An 18,422-nucleotide genomic window follows, 5' to 3' on the forward strand; every position below is an offset into this window, starting at 1 on the left:
TTTAGAGGGGAGGGGGGGTGTGGGTGTCAGATTAGAAATGAGCTTTTGAAAAACCTAGATTGTTTTGTATGTGTGAGTGAGAATTCAGCTGTAGGCTCTTAGCTCAGATATGTTCACATGTGGGTTTCTGGTTTAGCCCGCTCCAACAGGAGGGACCAGCTGCAAAGTTTGTCCCTGAACTGGGAGCTGAATTCCTGCAGAATCCAGGATTTTGGTTTGGACCTTTTTAGATATGATGTAAATGCCAGCAGCTTCCTAACAACTGTTCCTGAAGCTCAGAGCAGAATTTAGAGCAGACCCTTGTGAGTTAGGGAATTGCACAAGATAGCCCTTCTCAGAACAGAAAGGAAAAGTCCGACAAAACCTAAACCATCTGACTAGAGTCCTGAGAAATGCTTTCCAGCTCTCAAAGAAAGAAAGGGTCTTAATTCAGATTTGCCGGAATTGTCTAATTAGTCCCTTTAATGCCATGCACCTTATAGTCTGTGCCACCGGATTCGTCCTATAAATGAGACGATGGGCTAATTCATCTTGGCAGCAGTAAACAGACCTTGTGATTGTCCTCCTTACAAACACCGGCCTGATTTTAGGAAAATGCTTTGACCAAGCCTGTGTCCCTGCTCCCTCCCCCGTGAGCCCCCCTCCTTTTCTGAGTGCTGCTTGTGCTTCTTGCCCTCCTTCTTCCCCACCAACCCAACCCACCCCGTCTCACACACAGTGACATACCTCACACATTTGCCACTGCTAACAACAACCTGTCAACTCTTTCTTTGCACCGTGCTAGGCGCCCTTTGTTTCTGCAGCCCAGCAAGCCTTGCAGCTGTTGTCCGAGGCCTGCTCCGACAGCCTGTGATCAGTCAGCTGCAAAATCCTCCCTGAACAACTCGGTATTCACAGCTCTAATCGGGCCAGCGGACTGTTTCCTCCTCTCTCGCAGTAAATCTTTATCACTTGCGCTCTGCTCGTCAGTTAGTGGCGCCAGCTCTTTGGGCTGCTCTATCCCTTTCCCATACTCTGCTGGGCTGTGTGCTCTGAATGCTAACTCCAGCCTTGTTTAGACTCAGTGCTGCCTCAGCGCTGCAATCCACATGTTGGGAAGGTCCAAATTCCTGCTCCCTCCCCATCTTTTAAGCCGAACGTACATCAAGTTCGTATCTCTCCAAAGGTGAAGATCCTCAAAGGCTCCCTCCCTCTGCCAATTTCATACTTTATCCATATAAGTTAATTATGTGATTATCTTTCTGTTTCTCCCCAGCAGGCTGTTGTGCTTCTGTTTAAGAGCTGTCTTTGGTAAGAAGATGAGGGTGAGCTGCCCAGCCTGGGGAAGCTGGTGATGGCAAGGGAAACCCTGGGGAAACTGGCACAAGCCTTAATTTGATCGCATGCCCAGGGCTATTAACCTTCCTCCTAATGGTCCCCCCACTGGCGGAAACACATTTCCCTCCATCCTGTCCCTGACTTGATGCCATCTCAGTCTTTTAAAAGGTTTACATCAAAGATGTGGAATTGTGAAGCAGGTTTTTAGAAAAAAAGATCAAAGTTTGCTTTCTTAGTGTCCCAGCTGAGTTGAGGAGAGTCCCCGGAGCTTTTAGGGTGAGGTTTCCGTCAACATGGTGTTCCTGAGGGTTTATACTTGTGGAGCTGAAAGCACAACTTTATCTGTGCCTGTTGCTGCTTATGATACAGTGTGAAAGTTCCTCCTGTCTCCTCTGGCAAAACATTGTAGGTTTTATTTCCCTGTGTGCTCTGTTTGGGCCTGGGACTGTAGATGACAGAGAGGGTGATTAAAGCTCAGTTAAATAGCACATTTTGCAAAGAGTCTCAACTAGCTTTTAAGTAAGGCTTGCTGGAGATTACTATAAAAAAAAAAATTTTCAGAATAGTGAGGGTTAGTTTATAAGGAAGGTGGAAAGCTTTTGTCTGAACATTGGTGTGAGGACCACAAAGTAGTATTTTGGCCTTGTTTCTGAAGCTGAGTCCGTCTCTGGCACTGGAAAACCCATTTCCCACCTTTAAGTCTCTGTTTCAGCTGTTCCAGGTGTGTGTGTGTGGACATGTTAGATGTACTCCTTTAAGGGTAAAACAGGAACTTTAAGAGTATGTTGTTGCTATTAGTTTTATGAGGCAGTTGTAAAATAGATGCTGCTGGGAAAATCTGAGTTCGTTTCTGTTCAGGCTTTCTCTGCCTCCGTTCCTCATCAGTATAGCATTTGCTTGGTCAAAGATAGGGATTCTTATACTTTTGGCATTGGTGGTCAGTTTGAGCCTGTAATAAACTTCATGGCAACAACAGTCAATTGGATGTGCAGAGGAACACTGCTGTTAGACCGTATTACTTCTGTACATCTGGTCATCTGTAGGTAACATGTGGCACTGCTTCTTCACTGAGCTCACGGTTTGAGTCTGACAGCCTTGGGAATATGCCCGTGTCTGTATTTGCAGCAGCCTACAGTCATATTTGCTTTCTGGCCATCCTGGCAGTGATTTGTCGGTGTGCTCTTCCTAAACAGCTCCCACACACTCTTCCAGGTGGGATGTGTTTTGTTGCTGTGTAAACAGACCTATAAAGATTTTAGGCTTGATTTGGGAAAATAGCTCAGATTTTGCTGGTATTTGCCACAGAAGTGCTCTTCTGTCTCACTGTGCTCTTCAGCAAAATTGAACGTTAATAAACAAGACTTGAATATTGGCTCTTTTTCTGTAGCCTGTCTACAAGGACAGCAGGAGAAATACGATCTTGAAAAGTATAGAGTGTCCCACAAATAGGCTGATTGTACCATTTGTTAGGGGAGGATTTGCTGTTGAAGGTGCTGTTATGATCAGCCAGTTGGGTGGAACATAAGATTGAAGAGGATACAACATCATCTCGATAGGTCCTGGGCAAACATCTTTAAGATAAGCCTTTCTAGTTCTGATTTACTTTTGTGTTCCTGTTCTTGCTTCCTTCCTTCATGTTCCTGGCTTTTACCTGTTGTTCCTTAGTGACTTTTTCCCCTAGCTGTTTCCAAGGTCTCAATGTGGGACCAGTGTGGCAGCTGAGTTTTGTAGTTTGGTGCTCTTGGCACAAGGGATGAAAGGAGACCTCCTGTGCCGTCACCCACCTACACTTCCTCTCTACTTGTAAGTCTCATCTGTCATGTGAGCCTTGATGGGTTACTTTGCCTGCAGTTTTGGTAGCTATATCCTTTGGAGGAAGTCTGGTTGTGTTCCCTGACCTGTATCAGCTATGAGTGTAATAGCAGAGCTTGGCCATTTTTTTTTTTTTTTTTTCTGTAAAATAGTAAGCTATTAGACATGGTTATTTTGTGATGTGATTGTCTTCTATTTCATAAAATTGTGGTGCTTCACCATGCTTGGGGGCAGTGTCATGGGTAATCTATCCAGTGTCCTCTGCACAAAAAGCAGTTGATTTTCAAGTGTTCCTCAAGAACTTGATGTCCTTTAAAGACATCCTTGAACATCCTAATTTGGCAAAAAATTTTTTTAAATTTTTAAAATTTTTTTTTTAGAAAATTCATGGTACCTGAGACTTACACATAACCTGATACAGTGGAAGGGAATATTCTGGCTTTGAATTACAAAGAATGGTCTTAATAGTCTGAACTGAAAGTGAAGAGAACAAGGAGAAGGCTTTCTCAAAATTATTATTTTTTTAAAAAATGAAAACAACTCAAAGCAGCACAATATTTTGACTCTCTACACAGAAATAAGCAAGGCTATGCACAGCCCAGCATATATTTTCCTTAATATGTTGCCACTGACCACATGCTCTGGTTGTCCTGCTCATCTACTGATGGTTGTGGCTTGAAGTGAACTTTTATTTTTTGAAGGATGAAGCTGGTACTTACCTTGGTATGGTTGTAATTCTGTGGTGCTTGGTGATGTGGGCTTAGAATAATCAATTAGAAAAATGTCTTGATGTTATGTCAGGAAGATTTTATCTATTCTTTTCCTCAGAACTTTGTACTGCAGGGAAAACTCCTCGCAGGAGGCAAATATTCCTAATTGGATGCTTTGAACAACAATCCATTCCCATCTCAGCTCTCTTGTTGTAGAGAGGTAAATTCACTCTTTTTTTCATTTTTACGCAGACCTGCAATGAAGAATTGGGGTTTTTTTTCTGGTTAGTATCTGCTAGAAGAGGACCTGTGCTCATCCTGCTCATCCCACAGGCATGAACAATTTGAGAACAGCTTATTTGTTCCCTGCTCTGGATTACAAGTGGTTTTAACTTAGTTTTTCTAATGCATCTGGATGCATATATTGGGGCAGGATATTCTATTGCTCTGCTTTTTTTTATTTTTAAGGAATGATATAAAATTTTTTCCTAGCTCCTCCAATATTTCTCTTTGAAGAAAATTTCAGATCCCAACATCTATTTGATTTTTTTTTTTTTTTCCTGAGGTATTGATAATATGCTTACACAGTAATTCCATTTTAAAGTGGTCTTTTAGTCTAGGAATTTCCTTGTCTGATTTGCCTCAGACTTTCCAGAAAAATTCAACCTTGGCATAAAGTTTGCACCTGTGAAAGTTCAAGGAAACTGGTTTAGCTTTTGCTAAATGAGGAAGGGATTCTGCCAAAATTGAGTTTATGATGAAAGGCTAGTTTAAGCATGGATACACTACTTTCTTAATAATTATTAGGTAATAGTAGTCTATAATCAGTTTTCTAAAGAAAAAATACGACTAAATGGATTTTATAGGGGTTATAAAAATGAATTTTTGTTTCTACTTTGGCTACTCAGGGAAGAATTCTTACTACTAACCCGTCATGTTTAATTTTGTGAGCCACTTCTTCTGTGCAAGTTTCCTGTACATCTTGAACAAAACCATGTAAAAGATGAACAAAGAATGAGGGGAAAAATTATAAATGGATCCATGTGACTTCTTTTTCTCCAGACTTTTTTTTCCTCACTTAAGAAGTTTGGAGGGAATGCAGGGCCATGCAGTGTTTGTTAAAGCTGATGGAATATCTTTCTCCCTCAGGGTATTTCTTTAATCAATGTTTCTTTATACCATTAGGTCATCTCCTCCTTTTTTTATTTATCTTTTTTTCTGAAGAAGCCTTGTTTTGTACATTTTCATGCATCCTGACGCTTATTCTCAGAATTATGGCCTGATCACTTCCTCTCTTTTCCTGAATATTTCTGTCGTTTTATCTATTTTAAGTGCTGGAGTACAAAGATAACCCCATCATAGTTCTTTCATTTTCCCCAGCAGTACCCCCCCTTCCCTCCCTGCAGTGAAAAAATGAAAGGTCTCATGGTCTTACAGATTTTCTTTATGCTTATTTTGGCCTATTTGCAACCCAAATACATCATCACGCTATAAGACAGCTCTCTAAGGCTCTTGGATCAATTAAAGGTAGCCCTATTCATTGCCAGTACAAACCTTTGCCTATTAACTCTTTCAAAGGGCATTTGTCATCGCAAAAAGCTGTGAATGCTGTCTGGGTTCATTGATTAAAAAAAGGTATTGTTTTAAGGCTGCTGAATATCTTAATTAGTTGTAATCAGAGGGTAGCTTGTGTCTGTAAAGTGATACAGTTACCTTTCACCTACTTGCTTTATTTTCTGTGTTTTTAAAAGAAAAATATCTCAGATGTAACTCAAGCATACTGTTTATAGGGTACAAGAGGAGTGCACTTGCTGATCAGATGATAATTTATGACATTGTTTTGGAAAGCCAAATATTTAATGTAATCAAGAATACGTCTCATTGGCCTACGATCAGCCAAGAGCGAGTAAGCGGAGAGGCACTGCTCATCACCAGCGATCATCCATCCTCCTTTCTTCACTCAGAAATCCTGTGTCTGTGTTCTAGAAATGTAGAAATCCACCCTGATTCTGCAAGGGCTTGCACGTGTGCTTAGCTTGAGCATGTGCATTGTCCATTGATATAGAGAATATACAGCTCTCCTTGGCAGATCAAGGTAGAACAGGGTAACAATTTTTAGACCAGTAGTTTGTTTGCCACAGCTATTGCCTCAAATAATTTGAAGCTGCTTATGAATGCGTACCAAAGCTTTGGCAAACGGTTTTAGCTGAAAAAATATCTTTTCTGCTGTCCCCGAATCAAAACATTTCTTTCAGTAGATAATAATACAAATCTGTTTCTTATTTAAAGAGATCCTTTCAAAAATTAAAATCAACACTTTTCCTTGTGCTTCATAAAAAGTTTTGTTTTGCTTGTTGCTTGCTTGGTTTATTTTCCTGAGAAAACAACATGTTTCCCCTAAAGTATTTTGTTCAAATCAGATGGTTATTTATGTGCCTCTAATAGAGGCATCAGGGTGTAGACAGAACCTTTCTGGTCTCCTGTCTCGATGGTGCAGCAATGGCTTACATCATTTGACCCTCAGCCTCTGGAGATGCATTTCCAAAGAAGGTGATTTTGGCTTATATGTGCTTTTCTTTCGATATTTATGCAAATATTTTCTTACAGGGAGGAAAAAACACTTGACAAAAAAACCTTACCCTAAATCACAGTTGGCAGAAATGTGTGCTTTTGTGCTTGAGTAAGATACTAGATACAGTGATAATAGTATTTAATAGCATTTAATTTTTTTCATTCTGGGAAGGGGGGGGGGGGGGGAACAAAAATGCTGTCTTACGGGGACTCCCCCTTATCTGGGACAAAAAGTCTTTAGAAAAAACCCGATGCACTAACCACGTATATCAAATTGCTGGTGTGGTTTGGTCATCTGGAAAGCAGGGCAATGCCAAGGGCAGATGAATCCCGAACACTCGCACTCAACTTGGGGTTTGCTTGTTGAATTTTATTACAGGAAATCCATGCATGCACATGCACGGATTATGAAGGTAATATGGCAGAGTCATGTAAATGGAAGTGGTATTGTATTCAGCCTCCTATTTTCCAGTGACTGTGTACTGGACAATATATGGCTTGAAGTTAGAATATGTTTATGATTTATCTATTTTTTTCAAAAGCCAAGATGATACATGAACTTTCCCCACAGGACAGTTTTCCTGTACGTGTCTAGATTCTTCATGAAGTAATTTTTGTGAAGTACTTTATCTCCATTTATTTTTTAAATTTTTACAAAAATTCTTCAAAAAACTTAGTTCTGACTTCAAATGACTGTATAGATAAAAGCCTATTGTCATCTCTATTTTATAGATGAGGAAAACCAATCCGATAAAGAATAAAATCCCGATTCAAGGAAACACAAAAACTTGAGCACATATTTTAATGTTTCTGTGATTTTGGCATAAACTATTCTGAAAAGTTTCTCTGGGACGCTGTCAGAGGCAAAAATAGAATATGTGTTTGAGTTGCAGACAGTACCTCAGCCACAGTATTCCTCGTTGCAGTGTGTGGACATAAGAATTTTTCTTTTTATACTTGATAAAAAATGGGATGGATGGCATAGTCATACAGGAGAGAGATTTATTTTCATAGTTGGCCGTTTAATTCAGTGGTTTATATATTATGGTATTTAAGCTCATTTTGGTGTGGAGATCAGTGCAGTTCTAACCTTTTTCTTCAGCTTCGTAGATTTTCACAGAAGTGCTTAGTGTCTTTTCTTTGCTCGGGTGCCTTGGAAATAAATTTGGATAAATAAATATGCACATTTCTACTGTAGCTGTGATGTGCATATGTATTTATATATAATGGTATTGTCTGTCTTGCTCTGTATAACATTTAGGTGTCTGTACAACTAGGAGATTTATGAAGTGTGACTCATTTTTCCTTCTCCACACTGTTCCAGTGGAAGAGCTCAGACTGCGATGAGAAAAACTAGTACACGTTATTAAGAATTCTGATAAAGTAGGCTGAATAAATTTGTTTTCTTTGTGAGCCTTAATCCTGTGTTGTATTGGCTTCTTGGACATGGCTAATTTATTTGGAATTCCATTCTGTTCCCGACAGCATTCCTGATTAGCAGTTTGATCACCCGGAGCAAAGTTACATACCAGCTTTCAACTCTTGTAATCTAGCAGTGTAATTTTTTCAAATGGACTCTTTTCTTTCCTTCTTCGCCCCAGCTCCCCTTCTTTTTGTGGGCAAAGAGACTTTAAAAATAAGCAGGATAACCTGTTAGTAGAATGAAAACTTGTTCAAAACACAGTATAGTTTGCTGAATGCCTGACTCGGGTCTGGCCACAAAGCCTCAGATGCACAGTTCAAACTGGAATATGGACGTTTCCCAAATTATAGACAGTCAAGTCAGCCTGGGTTTATTGTAAACCTACTGTTGTGTGGCTATCAAAAATGAGACTTAAGAAAGCAAATGATCGAGGAGACAAAGCCAAAGAAGAAAGCCTAAACTGTGCAATCCCACACCATTTTTTTTCTTAATATTATGGTGATGGTCAGTCTGATAATCCATAATTATTCACATAATTTTAAATAAACTAAAGTTTTTTTCTAGTTGCACATATATTTTATAAGGACCTTGTTGAATGTGATTGTATTTTTGATCATCTATCTTCAGTTTCCAAAACCCTGTTAATTTCCAAATAAACCTTTATAAAAAATACTTCAGATAATGTAATTTCATTTTTAAACAGAAAAATAAAGTTCAGAGCTGTGTCAGTGCAGCATGTGAAATGTTTACCTTCCATCACTTATAAAGGATAGCGGGGTTTTTTTCAGTAATTGCATTTTATGTGTGGTGTGATATCATCTTTGAGTTCTTTCCATGGTCTGTATTTTGCCAAAACACATTTCGCTTATGGTAAGTTTTAGAAACTTTAACTTTTATTTAGTAGTTACATTTGTCACATGCTGGACCTTGCATGGAAATTGCAGTTGCATCACTGTTTGCTTCCATCAGTGCTGGCCTAGGCTGTCAAAACAAATGATGAGTTGTAAACCCAAATTTAATTGTAAACCAGAGGCGGGTTTTGATCTGATCTCTTTTTGGTAGAGCACAGGATGAGCATCGTCCAAGTGAAACTAGAGCAAAAGTAGCATGTAGCTAGCCCCTTCCATAAGTGCTTAATCTGCTGAAGACATGTAGTTAGAGACGAGGGGGAGCTAGGGTTTCCATCCTGTGACATTTTTTAAGGTCTCAATCTGGTTTTGGACACAGTGAGAAGGCAGCAAGGTTTTTCAGTGACAAGAGACTTGGGAACAGCCCAAAGATAGGTGGCCGCAGCACTTGTCAAAAGACTCAAACTGTGGTTTTATGCATGAGCGCCTTGCCTGTATCATGTTTTGAAGAACCTCATCTTTCTTTCTGTTTTGTTCTGATCTTGAATTTTATGATATGAATAGCAGAAAAGATATGAAAAGCAGCTCTTGACAAATATTTTGTGAAAGCTGGAGCATGCTTTGACAGATTTGAAAAACTGTCATTTCTGTTGAAACACTTTTGTTAAAAATAATTATAATAAAATTCTCTACTAGATTGATGTGAATTCTGTGAATTCAGTGAGGAAAAAAAAAAATCCACTGATGAAAGGAGCGCACTGAGAAAGGATGGTTTAGGTCTAGATCCGTTATGTCTCATTGAATTCAGTGATACTTCCTTGATTTCCCCAACAAAAATACAGAAGTTTTTTCCAACCAAAATATTATGCTTGTAACTGAGTGTGAAGACTTAGAAACTCTTGTAGGGTCTCTGCCCACTAAAGAGGGAAATGGACATAATAATTGCTTGAAACAAGTTATTTTGAACTTTGTAACATATATTATAAACATTTATGCTAAGCTTTTTTCCTTTGAGTGACTAAATATTTTTTGTTTTTTGTTTGTTCACCATTAGGTGGACGTTTTGGATATTACTAATCTTTTAATTAATTGATATGATTAAATATCATGGCATATATGTGGTCTATTCTGCTACTTTTAGATCATGTTCTGATCACATTCATAGTAAGAAATTTCTGTAAATGAAGGGGAAGCAAGATGTCTGCTGCTGAGCATTGCAGCATACAGCAGCATATGGAGGTGGTAGCAGAGTGACAGCTCCGTAACTCTGAACGTCTCATCAAGTCTCTTCTAAAATACAGATTTCTTCAGGTAATCACTTTTAAGACTGATTTATAAGTTTTTGTTTCATTTCCTCCTAGTACTTTTCACTCATTTTTATTATTGTTTTTCCTATGATCTGTGTTCTTTCTTTGCTTTTAAATCTCACTTTTGACCGTGAGGCCTTTGAGAATGAGCTGGAGTTTTACAAACACTTCTGGTTTTATGGACACTGAAGTCATTCTTAAGAGAAGAAATATGTAATAAATGAAGTATCTTATTTCTGTCCTCGTTTTTCTTGATCATGGAAATGGGCATATCAAACTGTCTCTAGTGGGAGGAGTATGTTTGCTGGGGATTTTCCAGTAGAAAACCAGTGAGGCAGGTGTTTGCTTTCCTTTGACTCAATGCAACATTGAATGATCTTGATATGTGCATATTATCACTAGTTATTTGAAGCAGGAATTGACTTTGAATGTCAGATTTTGTCCTCTAAAGCTATGAATACCTTGATCTGGCTTTTAAAGTGGTATTTTGTTTTCAGTGTGATGTAGAATGCTTGTTCAGGAGATTTCACATATGTGAACTGGAGCAAGGTGCCTTTTGGCTCTGATAACTATAGAAGGCACATGGTTCTGAGAGATAAGTGCTGGTCTCGAGTTTTTCTTTTTTTCTTAACAATGAACTGGGAACTTCTTGTTAGTCATGCCGACACCTGCAACTCTGCTGTTTTCTTTTGTAGATATCCTGACTTTTTTGAATGTGTGGTAAATACAGTAAGTCAAATATCCTATTTTTTAATTCTATATTAATTTATGTTTTGGGCTATATTTCAAACTAATGATAACAGTGCATTTTTAATGATTATTTTTGTATTGTCTGCTTTGGTGCTTGTAAATTCACTTGATATTTTAAAATTTTAGGAATGTAGTAATATTTTAGGAGAGAGTCTGCTTTGTAATTAGATGTGAAATCTGTTGCCTTACGTTTAAAGGTCAGCAAGAATGAATAATGCATTCCTTTTTTTTTTCTAAACTACTCTTCAGTGGGCACTGACAACTAATTATGTACTACTTTAAAATCAAAATATGGAATTTGTCTTGGGAATAGTTTCAAATTAGAGGATTTTAATAAATATTTATAGCAGAAAAGAGTAATAATGTTGGTTATGTGATGAAAACAGATGTTAGTAATAAAATATCACTCATCAGAAATACTGTTCTATCATGCCATTGTTCTCTAGAGAGATGATTAGTTGAAAAATGTTTTTAACAAAATAAACTGAACAGAGAGGATGCTTTTATGTGTGATACAACATACATTCTTTGAAAAGGCAAATCATTAAAGAAGTTGCCAGGCATTAGGAACATCTGTTGTGTGAAAAAGTATACTTGGAAAAATCCAAATAATAGTTATCAATATATAGGCTTTACACAGTGCCTCACTCACTCTCAAAATACTTTACAAAGGAGGGCAGAACAGCTATCTGTATTAAACTGCATTTTCTAAAATCTTGCCACACTGTGTTTTCATCTGGCACGTAGATTCGCTTTGTTTAGGCTGTGCCATTAATTTTCTGTGGGAGGAAATCTGTCCTAAGAAGTGAAATCTAAGCAGGAAAGCACTATCCTTCCATCTTCAGCAACTGAAACTCAGAATTCCTTTGTGTGAATAACTGTAGTACCTGTGAGGAGTGCCAAGTTGACAGCCGGGGCATGTGGAGCCATAGAACTGCTATTGAACTGGCAGCCGTCGTGGGAGCGCACCCGGCTTTGTGTCAGCCTGTGCCCAGCAGAGCCCAGCGCCAGGCACGAGGGTTCTGTGGTTTCTGCTCTGGCTTTGACACCTCTCGTGGAATGCTGGAGATGGCATAGCTGAGACCATTTGTGAGCCCGGGGAGGAGGCACCTGTTCACTTGGCACTGGAATGAACCACCGATTTGTTCCTCGTGTGCCCTTAAATAACCACAGGGCTTCTCGCCACCAACGGGTTGACCTGGAGCTGATGGCCAAGGCATAGGATGTGCTGTGTTATAGACAGTCCCATTAGTTAATACTGAATTTGGTAAAATCCTGCTGGTGGTTTTCAGCAATCCTGCTAGAGTATGGACAGCGGGATTACACCAGGGTAAAGGAAGATGGTTGTCACAAAAGATACACTTTCAGGTATGGCAATTGCATCCATCCGGAGGAGACGGATACATGTTTTTCTGAAAAGAAGGCAGATATCCTTACCTCAACCAATAAATGACTTTACAGCTACAAAATGAGCTAGTTGCCCAAGTGAGTATGTAATGTAGAGCCCCTGGCTGTGGGCTTACAGTGGTTGTGTTGTAGCAGATAGAGCCACTGAACAGTTTGCCAAACTGTTTTTCCTTCTTAAATCCCTTTCAGATGAGATGAAGATTTAGATGCAGGTCTCAAAAAAAAAAAAAAAAAAAAAGTGAAAGAAACAGCTGTCACAAATGGCATACCTGATCTTTCTTTAGATCATATGTATATATATTTGTTCTCCTCATCCTGCTGCATTTTTTCAGCAAAATCTTTGCTAGCTGAAAGGAGTAGTCCCTTTAAACTCAGCATCTTTTGAAGTCTGCAGGTATAAAACGACACTCATTGTTCGGTGCACCTCCACAAAGATTCCTTCTTAATCCTGATTGTGTGTACTCATCCCTTGGTTGAGCCTCCCTGTGCAGAGGAATTTGAGTTGATTCACATTCCTTCATAAATGCACCTAGGGTAATACATCAGACTTTCTTCCCTTTTAAGCAATCTGATCAGCTCTGACACTTTTCAACTCCATCAAAAAATCCCTGTGGTAGTTAAGAGCACCCATTAGTGTGAACAAACTCCTGAAACCCCTTAAAGTATTTACTTTGCCATGCCATTTAACTGTTTACAGAGCCCAGAGCTTTGCTTCCGATACACAGTCAATAAAACAGAACAGACTATTTTTTTTTAATTGTAATGTAAATGTATTTGTGTTGTCCTTGTAGAAGGCAATGTGTTGACTCTCATGAGGTTTACCCCAATCAGGACAAATTTGACCAGAAAATGGTACTGTAAGAGAATACTGACACTCAATATTTTGCTATGCCATTTGGTTTAATGCAGTTTTGAAAATCAGGGAAGCAATCCTGACACGGTGCTATTGCTTGGGCCTCGTCCAAGTCATTTCACTTACTGCTGATCCCTCACATTTTTGCCTTCACAACTCCACTTGTCCAGGTCCAGTTGCTGAAGTCCAGGCCCAGGCAAGGTATTACTTAAACATCTATAAAAGTTCCTTGTTTTCTTCTTGAACTGGGTCCTAGAGTTTGTACTTTTTCTAATGGGTACTTGGCATCAACAAGGACATTAAGGTATTACTGTACCTATTCCCTGATTTTAAAAGAAAAAGAATGTAAAATTCACAGAGCTTTATGTCTCTGAATAAGGCTTTAATTTCTTTTTAGATGGAAAGTGTGGTTTCTGAGGGAAGGAGCTTGCTAGTTGAGTAAATTCAAAAAGATCTTAGCAGTTCCAGTAATTACTTACTTCATCAATCCATCTATATTTAAAGTGAGCTAAATCCAGTTCTTTCCTATAATGTCTACTTCAAATAATGCTGCTTTACATTTAGAGAGCCAAATAAGGAAATAGAACATAATCTTACAGGAGTTTCTTTCCCTTTTAGTTCATATAGCTTGGAGACTTGCTGTAACAAGAGCCCTTCTTTCTATGAAACCTGTTTAACATATTCGACTAAACAAACTATCTCCTAAAGAAAGTAGGAGCATTTTTTGTGTGTGCCTTGCAATCTAGCATTGGCTCTTGAGGACATTTCTGCATTTGACAATTTACTAAATGAGCGATGCATTTTGGACAGCTTCTGTGTTCTGATTTGTTTTGTTGTGCTTTTTTTCTCCCCCCTCCCTCCCTTCTTCCCCTTTTAATTTGTCTAGGAAAAAAAAGCTCCTCCACTGTTGTTTCCTGCAAAGACCATTCTTAAGAGCTCGTTGGACAGCGCAGGGCTCTTGAAGTGATAGCTAATTGGTGAAAGAAAGGCCCTGATTGTCTTGAGGGAGCTGGAAAGTGCTGCGTGTGCTGCTGAAAGGGACTAGGGAGAAGGTGCCTGGTTTCGCTGAGCAGCTGCTGCTGGAGATGTTTGGAGATTACATCAGCATTGGAAAAAAGGGGCAAAAAAAAAAAGAAGTCCAACTTCACAGAGACGGAGTTTATGGAGTTTTTTCCCCCCTTCCAAAGGTCTTCTGACAATACTGTCATTGTCAATATAAGAGTTGTTAATTCTTTATGAATAGCACATGGGGCCTCTTGACTAAATAGTACGTTACATGTCCCAAATCTGTCAGCTGGACTCTTCTCTCACATGCTAGTGAGATCACTTTGATTGGAATGTTACAGGAATTGCTGGGCTGGCCATGCAGAACTGAATACTGCATTATATAATTAGATCTCCCAGAGTTTGTTTTTTGTTTTTGGTTTGTTTTTTTTTTCACATTACCTCATTATTCTAGCTTAAATATGGAATCAGTCCTTTTGATGATTTTACTGGTTGTGATTATATTAATACGATTCATTTTGTGGTCCTGCCTTAGTGCTTATATAGATCTTAAACTGTCCCGAAGGTTTCCCGACACAAGAAAAGAGGACTGAGAGACTTCAAAAAGCTTGTTTGGCTTTGAAATGACAATGGGAAGAAGTGGATAAGGTAAATGGAGCTAAAGCAGATTTTTACCTTGGGAACTGATGAGAGAGAAATGACCTGTTGATACTGCAACCCAGTGAAGATTCTTCAGAAAGTCTCATGCTGACAGAGGGGAAAAAAAGAACAACTGATTGAGTCAAATAACTTTCTATCAAACTTGGGCATGAATTTGTTGTTGGGAACAGACTTGTGGACTTTTGCCAATTAAATGATCTGGACAAGCTGGAAGGAATCCTATTGCTGGGCAGTCCAAGACGGCCAGTGGCCCAGTCTTGACGTGTGAAATGTGATGGCGTGCTGCCTGCTGGCCTGCCCGCTGGCCTGCCCGTTAGGATGTCAGCTGCACAGCCTGCCTGGAGGCACCAACCTGAAGATTACTGGCCGAGCGCGGTATCCACGCGCTATGCCATTGATTTGCAGGAGGGGATTTTTGCCTGATTGGGTGATTTATTATCAAGTTCCTTGTGGTTCTTCTGGGTCAGTCAGGTCTGAAACTGACTGAATGTTTTTGACTGACTATAACCTGCTGAATATTCATATTTCTTAGCAAGCAATATATCTGAGTACCAGAACGAGCTGGATACCACTGGAATAGTCTGTTCCATGAAGAACAGATCTGTGCTGCAGAGGTTTTCTGATGGGGTCTAGCTGTGCTTCAGCAGCAACGAAGGGTGGGGGGCATGTGACCACATGGTGTGCAGTGAGTTTTGACTCCAAGGCCCTGCAAGGTACCTTCATTTCTAGCCTTTAATGGGGAGCTTACTAGGACACTGAAGGATTTGACTGCTTGCCCGAGGCCATAGTGACTTTGGATCTTTTGGTTAACTCGTTTTGTAAAATGGAATAAGTTGTTCCAAGTGAACTGTCTGCTTTCAGATGGGTGTTATACTAAGTCAAACATCCAAAAATTTTACTGCACATACAACTTAATTTAAATCTGCTTTTAAGAACTGGATTTTTCTACAGTAAAAGTAGGGAGATTGTGTTGCCTTGCCCAAGAAACACAGTGTCCTTGGCCCTGTCACTGTTGTGGGTTTTTTTTCTAAATAAAAAAGTCCTTTTTGGGTTGATAATTTTCTATGTCACATAACAGTGAAAGTTGCAACTTCACAAACAGGTTTGTACACCTCTTGATAGCTCACATGCTGATATCAGAGTTCAGCCTAGGTAAAAACCTACAGCATTCCCATAAAGAATTTCTGGCCCATTTGTGACTCTTGCACTCCTACAGGATTGTCTCATTAGTAGCTGTTCATCAGCCCTTATCACTTTGTCTTTTGAAGCCTCCTAAAATTCAGACATGAGAGCTGGTATGTGTTTATGCTGTGGAACAGGGTAAATGTCAGGTCAATTGATTTCAGCCTCAGATTTTATTTATGGTGGATGACCAATCTACAAAACAGCTTGCAATGCCTGAAGATGCATGTCATTGATTTGAAATCTAGCCAGATGACAATAAATTAAATGTAGATGTAACTAATCCTCTTGTCCATTTCTGCGGTTCTTAATTTTAATGATGATTCTGCCCTTTCTTTTTTTTTTGTTTGCTTGTCAACACCAGCAGACCACAAAGGGAAAGTGAAATGTGGTCTATCTGAGGTCCAGACATATCTTTCATAATAAGTAACTGGAAAAATAGGTACAGTGATCCATTTTTCTTGTTTCAGTTAATCATCATTATTCTTAGCCGTTGTATGCAAAACAAAGCTTGTAGATAAATTGATAGTGCCTTTAATAAAAAAGTATTTTAGTCTTTTATTTCAGTTATATTGACATTGTATTTGACTGTCATATTCATACTAGATGTTTAAAAATGTGCATTTAATGAGAAACGATGCAGGTGAAGTTGTGGTTTAATACCTTTAACCCTTGGTAATATACAGAACTGACACTGGTATGGAATTCATAGCTTTGATTCCTTTTTACCTGCAGAGCAACATCTTAATTTTTCCATGTAAATCAGAGAGTGTGGTCTTGTTATGGACCATAGTCTTACACGGGCCAAATTTTCATTGCCCTCCGTGGCATGGTTAGTAGGGAATCAATCATTAGAACATTGTAATGCCTGAAATGTCATAACCGTTCCCCTTATTGACTGTGGGGGCAAAGAGGGGCCAGTGCTGGGTGAACTTACTGATTGGTGCACTTAGTGAATAGGAGGGATCTATCCTGTAGACAACCCGGTCCCAAAACTCATCACTGGCCAGATCTGGGGAACAGTCTGCCAGTGGACTTGTTCTGTTGGTATTTATCTATTTAAATAATTTGATTTGGACCTTCGGTGAGTTACATGAATTTCACTCTGCTTATAAGAATGGTCTGGCCAATGTTTGGCATAATATCGCTTTACAGGTAAAACTGTCTGGAACCCTACAGAGTTTGTTAGAACATTGATGTTTTGAGCTCCGTTTAATAGAAGAAATATATTTTGAGTGAAGAATTCATTGGGGTCTGGTTACCTACTAAACACTTTATGAATTCGAAGTAGTTTTAATAGCATCTTGATTGATTTCTGTGGACTTGTATTGTTTTTATCCATTGCTGCAGGACCTTTTCAACATGGGAGACCATCCTGTTTATGCTGTTGTTACAAAATTAGGGCTATCATACTTCCAAGACTTCAAAAAATAAAGGAGAGGAGGGTCTGCCTCTTTATTTCCATAGGTTTTTGTCCTTTCTGTTGTCATGGAGATAATAAAAATCTAGGCCCTTTAAGTGTTGGTCTGGTATAATATAAAAGTGCCTACAAATATTTCCTGGTGTGATCCTGTGGAGCCCTGTGCCAAGATGCCTGCAGTAAGAGAGAGAATGCTAATTCTAGAGCTGAAAGAAATATGGCACGGCTGGCTCTAGTCTGTGTTAATGTGTCTTGACCAATCTTGGCCCTGAAGCTGTGTCTCTGCTGGACTGTGCTGCAGTGATAAACCAGCTGGGCTGGTCGTGCTTTGGTTGGCGTTCCCTCTGGGTGTTACAGGTTGTACTTGTGAGCCACTATGCTGAGCAACCACCTCCCTGGGGTACACCTGGGCCCTGCTCTCACGCAGTAAAGAACTGAGATGGTGCAGGGAGCATGTCTTGAGGCTCTGTAACAGCTGGAGGGGGCTTCTCTCTGCCCTCCCAAAAGTGAGGCCAACTCTTCTGGAGCATGGGGAGCCTCTGGCATTGATAAGCAGGATCTTGTTATTCCCAAGGGTTGGTGTGTGGAGTCAGAATTCAAACCAGAATTGTTTTGTTGATTGGGAGGGAGCTCACCTGGAGCCTGCTTCTGGCCTACCATCTGCCTGAAGTAGCCACAATGAAGGTCAAAGTTATTTTTCACTGCAAACGGTGTGTTTGGCACTGCTCTGTGCTTTGAGGCATCCTGAAAGAACTCTTCCAGCATCTGAAAGTCCACGGTATTTTTATGCTTATTAGAAATTTTGTCACAGATGTATTTGTTTTATCCTTTTATAGTCTGATTTAATGGTATTTTTTTCCTTCAGGAAAATGTAATATAAAGATAATATTTTAAATTGATTTTTTTTTTTTTCCAGTGTAGAAGTTAGATTGTGCCTGTGTTTACGAGTAACTTTCTGTTTCCTGGACAAAATGCATCAGAAGAAAAAATTTGGAGAATAACCGCTTCCTGTCAAGTAGTTGTAGTTTATTTAAGAGCCATATTGAAGCCCATATTTTGATGGGATTTGAATGAGTATTGACTGGAAATCACTTCAGAGTCTTTAAAATTAATTCAGTTTCATTTAGGTATTTAAGAATGTATTTCTGCACCACTGA

At 39.3% G+C, this 18,422-nt stretch overlaps 1 protein-coding gene across 1 annotated transcript; it reads left to right on the forward strand.

Annotated features, from left to right (window-relative positions):
• The first annotated feature begins 14,464 nt into the window (after nucleotides 1-14,464).
• On the forward strand, nucleotides 14,465-14,596 carry SMIM38 (small integral membrane protein 38). The gene has a single exon (XM_074918730.1). The coding sequence runs from the start codon at nucleotides 14,465-14,467 to the stop codon at nucleotides 14,594-14,596; it is 132 nt and encodes a 43-aa protein (XP_074774831.1).
• The last annotated feature ends 3,826 nt before the right edge of the window (nucleotides 14,597-18,422 follow it).

This window comes from Athene noctua, chromosome 14, assembly GCF_965140245.1.
Source record: "Athene noctua chromosome 14, bAthNoc1.hap1.1, whole genome shotgun sequence".
Classification (NCBI taxonomy): domain Eukaryota; kingdom Metazoa; phylum Chordata; class Aves; order Strigiformes; family Strigidae; genus Athene; species Athene noctua.